General features: G+C 56.0%; 1 protein-coding gene across 1 annotated transcript in view; it reads left to right on the forward strand.

Moving 5' to 3' along the window:
• PPP2R2C (protein phosphatase 2, regulatory subunit B, gamma) overlaps nucleotides 1-7,677 on the forward strand; it is an 86,217-nt gene that overhangs the window by 45,915 nt on the left and 32,625 nt on the right. The window contains exons 2-3 of the mRNA XM_006893627.1: nucleotides 4,961-5,058; nucleotides 6,879-7,044. Of these exons, the coding sequence (XP_006893689.1) occupies nucleotides 4,961-5,058; nucleotides 6,879-7,044 (264 nt within the window). The remainder of the gene's footprint in view (nucleotides 1-4,960; nucleotides 5,059-6,878; nucleotides 7,045-7,677) is intronic.

Raw genomic sequence — 7,677 nt, forward strand, 5'->3', positions numbered from 1 at the left:
TTTTTTTTTACTTGTCAAAGAGAAAAGTGAACTGGGGGGAGGGGTGAGCAGGGAGGAAAGTGTGCAACAATGAATGAATAGAAATAAAAAAAATAAAAATACCTAAAAAAAACCCCTTCTACACGTGCTTTGTATGTCCCTGTGTTTCTCCCTTATGCAACACCCCCCTTTGCTGGAACCTGTCCACCGTGGGTGACCTGCTGGCATCAGAAACACCTGTAGCATCAACCCCAGCGTCACAGCAGCACGCAGGCCACCACAGTGAACAGACAGGCGAGTGCTGTACCCACCAGAGCGGAGATCAACAGACGTCCAACCCCATCAAACTAACACGTTGCCTGGGAGTGTCCAAGGGTGCCTCAGGGCCCTGGGACTCCCAGCCTGAGACAGTCCCTACTGGCCTCAGAGGTGTGTCCAAGGGTGTCTGGGGTGGGACTCCCAGCCGGAGACCGTCCCTGCTGGCCTCAGAGGCGTGTCCAAGGGTGTCTGGGGTGGGACTCCCAGCCGGAGACTGTCCCTGCTGGCCTCAGAGGAGCCTCATCTTCCTGGCTGGAGCGGGAGTCTTTTCCCATCTAGGGGGCGGGGGCAGGCGGGCTACCCCACAGAGAAGGCCGTTGTAAAGGGACAGTAGCTGGTGATCTGCGATGTTCAAGGACAGTACACTCTGCAGAGGTCACTGCTCCAGATGCCGACACGGAAGAGGGGCCCAGTCAGAGGACAGGCCCCCTGGTCCAGTGCTGACTGCAGGCCTCAGGTTCCAGGTATGAGACGCTGTGAGCATGGCCTGAGGTGGGGCTGATGGGGTAATGACCACTGCCAGGCACCGAGTGAAGGTGGTTGCGACGTCATGATTCTGATGTCAGGGTGGTGGACACAGGGGGCAGACCGTACCTCTTGGTTGTCAACTAGCCACTGCTGTGGACACTACCTCCTCTGCCTCTGGCCTGGACTCGTGCCCCACACACATGCACTGTCCACAATGGCCAAACTGCTGTTCATATGCTGGGTTTGTGCACTCTCCTTAGTCAGTGCTTCCTTTCAGTTTCTTCCTTCAGTCATGGCTTCAAGTACTTCCCGCCTCTTCTGTCCGAGCCAAGTATCATCAGGAAAGTGGCGGTTAAGTGCCCCCAGTCAGAGTAGACCCACAGGGACCCTGTAACGACAGATCTGAACCCTGTCCTGTCCCGCGCCAGCCTCACAGCCTCTGACTGGCACACTTGGAGTTAGGAAACCAAGGGCGAGGAACATGCTCTGCATTTCTTAGGCCTAAACGTTGAATTGATCGACCAAAGCATCAAAGGAAGTTGCGGAAATACTAGTCATTGTACCAAAAAGAACTGGTGCAGACTGGGAGGGGGCAGGAGCTGGGTGGATGAGGAGCTGCGTGGGGGGGAGGAGTTGTGTGTGGGGAGGAACTGTGGGGGGATGGGGAGGACCTGCACGTGTGAGAGTGTGTGTGTGTGTGTGTGTGCACGTAGGAGCAGTGTGTGTGGGGAGCAGCTATGTAGGGGAAGGGTGGGGCTGAGCTGCGTTGAGGGTGGTGGGGAGGAGCCTCGTGGGCAGGCGGTGGGGGAGGACCTAGTGGGGAGGTGTTGGGGGTGGACCTTGTGGGTAGGCCGTAGGGGAGGAGCTTTATCAAGGAGGCGCTGAGGGGGGAGGGGGGCGGAGGAGCAGATCTCTGGTGGGTGAACATTGGCTTTGTGCAGGTGCACTCAGGCCTGCGTTTGGGGTGGGTAAGCACAGCACTAAGACGGAGGTTTTATTTTTTAGAGCTGCTTTTACAGATCATTTCTATAAGGGACTGAGCTCCTGGCTCTGCCGGTTTTCTGCCCCTGCCTGGCCTCCACTTGCTACAGTTGATGGGTCTCTATGGATACGTTGTTACTAACTATAGCCCACAGGTTGGTATCTCACACCGAGGCCTGTGGGCTTTGAGAATTCCAGTGTCACAGAGTGGCGAGTGTTCTGAAGAAGCGTCTCCATGCTCCAGATTCTCTCTGTCCCTGTCCTGAGTCCCGACAACCACGAACTTTCTGTTTCTGCAGTTTGACCTTTTCCATAAAGTTCTGTAGTTGGAGCCACAGGATGAACATTGGTCTTGGAAGATTTGGAGCTAATGCTCCTTAGAAGTAAGGAGAACGAGTCTGTGTTGTCGTCAGGAGGGACCAGGCCCCGGAGAAGGACATCATGCTTGACAAAACCGAGGGTCAGCAGGAGAGGAAGACCCTCAGAGAAGGACTGGCACAGGGGCTTCAGGGTGGCTCTGCGGGTGGGGTGTTGCAGACGGGCTGTCCGTGCGCCGTACACGTCCCTGTGGGCAGGGCTGGTCCGCCCACCGCTGGTTCAGCACATCACAGCAGTGTGCGTGTGAGGTCCTCCCACGTCCTCCCATGACTCAGTGGTTCATTTCTCCTCGTCACCAAGCAATTCTGGATTGTGTCAGTGTGAACGTCCAAGCACCAAACAAGTATTTATCCATTCGTTTGTGAGGGACCATAGGGAATGTTGGATGGGTACCCCTCATCACGTGGAGGGGCACCAGGGATGACGGGGTGTTTACCCCTGGCATGTGGAGGGGGATGAGGGATTTTACCCCCCCCCCCAGTCATATGGAGGAGGACCAGGGTCTATGATGTTTTAAACCTCTGTCCTGTGGATGGGGTCGAAGGACTACGGGGACCTTACCTCCTGTCATGTGGAGGGAGTGAGGGACTATACGTCACCTCATCCCGTGGAGGGGGATGAGGGATTATGGGGTGTTCACCACATCCCGTGGAGGGAGTGAGGGACTATGGGGTGTTTACACCAGACCATAGATGGGGACAAGGGATTATGAGGTGTCCCCCTATCTTGTGGAGGGGGACAAGGACTATGGGGTGCTTGCCCGTGGCATGTGCAGAAGTCTTGATTGCTTCCCGTGTGGACAGTTGTGACCTTGTGGCCACTGGTTTGTGAGGTTCTGTGTGGAGGGCAGAGGGGTGGTTGGAGTGGGGTGTGAAGAAGGCAGCAGCTGCGTGGATTTGGGGACTCAGTGGTGACCAGGATGACCCCTGGGGGGAGATCACAGGGAGGGGTTTCAGGCCTGGAAGGGGAGGTGCCCCCTTTAGTGTGGAGGGGGAAGCGGTGGATGAGGGGAGGGAGAGGTAGATGGGGGGAGAGGTGGATGGGAGGAGAGTTGGACGAAGCGGGGAGGTGGAGAGGTTGGGGCTCCCTTGCTCTTGGACTGAAGGCAGCAGGAAGCCCTTGCACGTGGCTGTGGGTGTGCGCCGTTCTTGGTCTGCAGAGATCCAGGCTGGGTGTGCCTGGCCTCTGTGGTCAGTGTGATTAGCTCTTCCTCCTTCTGGGACTCTAGGCCAGCCTGGTCAGGTCCTGGAGACCCCAGTCCCAGGAGATTGTCTGCTGGTGGGGACCAGCTGGCTCTGCCCAGGGACAGCAGAGGTGGTGGCCTTCCAGACCAGCACGTGGATACTGGGTCTGGCCTGGGTCCCAGGTCACCGAGAGCTTTGGACAGTTGGAGGGTCAGCCTAGGGAGTGGATCAAAGGGGCTGCAGTTCACTGCTGGGCGAGGCTGACCCACTTGGGGAGGACATGGGGAAGATGGACTGTGTGAGGGGGTGGCAAAGAGGCTGGACTGCACGAAGTGGATGCCCTGAGGGGTCATCCGGAGTCCACTGTGGGAACTTGAGGGGTAGGATCTGGATGCTTTGCAGAGACCCTGGCATTGGGTCAGGATGGAGGCTGCTCAAGGGAGACTCCCAGCTCTGACCCATCAGTCGGTCACCTTCCCCCCGAGTCAGGGAACCTGCAGGTGTTGGCAGTGGTCAGCAGTGCAGCTGGGAGAAATCCAGGAGGGCTTCATGGAGGTGGGGACCCTCCCAGCCCCTGTGTGCCAGGCCCAGCCGTCCACCCTCTCCCATACACCCTACCTCCACATGGGTCATCTCCACTCAGGGCCTATCCAGAGGGGGAATTGCCCAGGGAGGGCTGTCCACTTCCTCAGATGGCAGCATTCGGGGTATGAGGCTTTCTGGAGACACAGTCACCACAAGAGGCCTGAGGGGACAATGGCACAGGCCACTGCAAGTCCTTCCTCTGCTGCCCCCACCTCAAGGATCTGCCAGCCTCACCTGGCTGGAGTGTCCCTTTACCCTGGCCCACATCACCTACAGAACAACCTCCTCCCCCGGGATCCTGTGTTCTAACCCTGGGGGCCTCAACTCTGAGTAGTGACATGGGGCCTAACGTGTCACTGCATGTTTACACCAGGGGTCCCCTAACTATGAGCAGTGAGGTGGGGCCTAGTGAGTCACCTTGTGTGCCCCCAACTCTGAGCAGTGAGGTGGGGCTGAGTGTGTCACCCTGTGTTCACACCATGAGTCCCCCAACTCTGCCGAGCATATCACCCCGTGTTCACACTATGGGTCTTCCAACTCTGAGCAGTGAGGTGGGGCCGAGTGTGTCACCCCGTGTTCACACTATGGGTCCCCAACTTTGAGCAGTGAGTTGGGGCTGAGCACGCTACCACTTTGTTCTCTCTACTCAGAGCAGGAGGGCCTGGAGTGTGTCACCAGAGTATCAGCCTGTCTCCTCACCCTGGCCCCCAGCTCTGAGCAGTGAGGCAAGAAGGCCCTGGTGCCCACCAGCCGTACTCCCATGCCAGCCCCTGAGGTTATAACCCTGGTGACGTGGGGTTCTGTCCCTGCAGAGGGAGCGGGCAGTCCAGGGAGGAGATTGTCCAGGAAGGGAGTTGTTGAGAAAGGGAAGGGACCATCCAGGGAGGGAGTTAACCAGGGAGAGGGATGTCCAAGGAGGGTCTTGTCTTGGGAGAGCACTGTCAAGGGAGGGCACCGTCCTGGGAGGGGACTGTCCAGGGAAGGGCAGCTACCTGAGGACAGTCCTTGTGAAAGGACCTGCATGTTGACAGTGTTGGGCAATCACCCTGCCTCATCTCTCCCAACAGCTGACATCATTTCCACTGTCGAGTTCAACCACACCGGGGAGCTGCTGGCCACAGGGGACAAGGGTGGCCGGGTCGTCATCTTCCAGAGGGAGCCAGAGGTGCGTGCAGGCTGGGGATGTTTCATAGTCAGGGTTGGCTGGAGGATAAAGTGAACTGGAGAGGAAAGAAGCAAAGAGTTGGAATGTGCTCAGGAACAAGGCAGCCTCTGGACAGACGCAGTGTGAATGGACGGAGGTGTGAGTGGATGGGGGTGTCAGTGGGCAGGTGGGCGAGTGAGGGGGGCAGTGAGTGAGCAGGGATGGTGAGCAGACGGGATGTGAGTGGACGGGGGTGTCAGTGGGCAGGTGGGTGAGTGAAGGGGGCAGTGAGTGAGCAGGGATGGTGAGCAGACGGGATGTGAGTGGACGGGGGTAGTGGGTGGATAGTATGGCACCGGGTGGGTGAGGGGATGAGGTGAGCAGACAGTGGTTAAGGTGATGGGGTGAGCAGACAGAGGGACAAGAGGACTGAGCAGCAGGGCAGGGGACCAAAGGGACAGGAGAGAAAGGACAGGTGGACCTGTTTTAAAATTAGCAGGGATGGAGCTTGGCTCTGTTGTCTTTGGAGTCCGACGTGACCGTACATCTGCTGTGATTGTGTTGTCATGTGAGACTGAGTCACCCCCGGGGTGGTGTGGACTTGGTCTCTGTGGGCATGGAAGAAGTCTGGACGCAAGGGGTCTGCCCGATGTGCTCAGCACCTGCTTGTCCTTGTTCCTTGTATACCATGGACACAGTCAGAGAAGGGACATGGGGGGTCAGAGACATGGATGAGCATTTACTGACTTGGAGGAGATGGCTGCTAAGTGGACACTGGGCAGGTCATTGTTCCCAAAGCCTCCACTTTGTAGATGGGGCAGCTGTAGTGTTCACACAGATGCTGTGAGGACAGGATGTGCCCATGGACAGCACTGCTCCATGTGGCACTTGGCAGGTGGTCAGCTGATTAGAGCCACTCACTTCCTGTTATTTTCCCTGGCTTTCAAGGGGCCAGCTGCATAGCCAGTGATTGGGCCTCAGAATGTGCAATGGGGTGGACAGTGGGATGGTATCTAAAGAGGAGAAAATGGGTCATGGGAGCACAAAGGGGGTAAGAACAGCACAGCCCCTCACCGCCTAGAGCAGAAAGCAGATAAAGAGCCCACAGCCCAGCCCTGTGGGGCCTCTAGAGCCCCAGAAGCAACAGCAAACGGTTTGTTTATTCATTGTCGACTCACAATTGTGGTAGAGAGTGGGGTTTATTAGGGAAGGAAGTTGAAGAGTGAGGGATGCAAAGAATATCACCCAAAGCAAGCCCAGGTTTTAGCCCAAGTTCAAGGTACAATTCCTCAGTCCAAGCTGTAGCTTCAGTTCAGCAGTCAAATCCAAATTACCCAGCAAGGTTTGCCTCAGAGCAGTTATAAGTCAGCTTCCCCTTCAAATTCTGCAAGAACAGCAAACACCTTTAACTATGGCCTTTATCTCAGGGCTCCTCTGCTTACACCTTGCCACAGTTTCACCACAGCAATGCCACAGTCTTTCTACCACCAGGGTCTCATTTTCACCAGGGTCTTGCTGCAGTCTCCCTCAAGTCTCGCTGCCCAGTGTAGAAAGCAATTTTTCTCTTATCCTAGTCCCACAGTTGTGGGTGATTTGCAAGACCATGATGATTTTCAAGACCTTGTGTTTGCAGCTAAAGTAGCTAGAGCCCAGATGGGGCTAACTGTAATAGCTAAAAAAGCCAACCTTAGGCTAACACCACAGATGACTTCACCTGCCCTCTTGGCACAGGTCTTCGTGGTGGTCAGGCCCCTATGACTCACCCATCATGCTGTCCCCTCTGTATCAGCCTCGTGCCCTTGCCATGCCTGTGCTCAGACTCTCTTTGGGGTTCCCCACAGAGCAAAAATGCGCCCCACAGCCAGGGTGAATATGATGTCTACAGCACCTTCCAGAGCCATGAACCCGAGTTCGATTATCTCAAGAGTCTGGAGATAGAGGAGAAAATCAACAAGATCAAATGGCTGCCACAGCAGAATGCTGCCCATTCCCTACTGTCCACCAACGGTGAGCAGCCTCTACTGTCTGTGTGCCTGCATCCACGTGTGAGTGCATGCACATCTGTGTGGTGTGGGTGTGCATGTAGATGTGTGAGCTTGCATGTGTGCACACGAGGATATGTGTGTAGGTGTGCATGTGGACACGCAAGCATGCATTTGTACATGTATGATGTGCGTGAGTGTGCATGTGGGCACAGGAGTGTGTGCAAATGTACACACGGGTATGCTTATGGGTATGTGTGTGCAGTACTAGTGTGTGAGTGTGCACATATGGACACACGAGTGTGTGTATGCATGTGGGTATGTGAGTGGGTGTGCAGTCCGAGGGGATGTGTGCATATATGGACACACGAGTGTGTGTATGCATGTGGATATGTGAGTGAGTGTGCAGTACCAGGGTGTGCGTGCATGTATGGACACACGAGTGTGTGAATGCGTATGTATTGTGAGTGGTGTGCAGTATGAGTGGGCGTGTGCACATGCGGACACACGAGTGTGTGTTTGCATGTGGGACATGTGCAGTATGAGTGCACGTACAGACACATGAGTGTGTGTATGCATGTGGGTATGTGAGTGGGTGTGCAGTACGAGTGTGTGTGTGTGCACATATGGACACACGAGTGTGTGTATGCATGTGGGT

This window comes from Elephantulus edwardii, unplaced genomic scaffold, assembly GCF_000299155.1.
Source record: "Elephantulus edwardii isolate Elephantulus edwardi_28Jun2011 unplaced genomic scaffold, EleEdw1.0 scaffold00129, whole genome shotgun sequence".
NCBI classification, from domain to species: domain Eukaryota; kingdom Metazoa; phylum Chordata; class Mammalia; order Macroscelidea; family Macroscelididae; genus Elephantulus; species Elephantulus edwardii.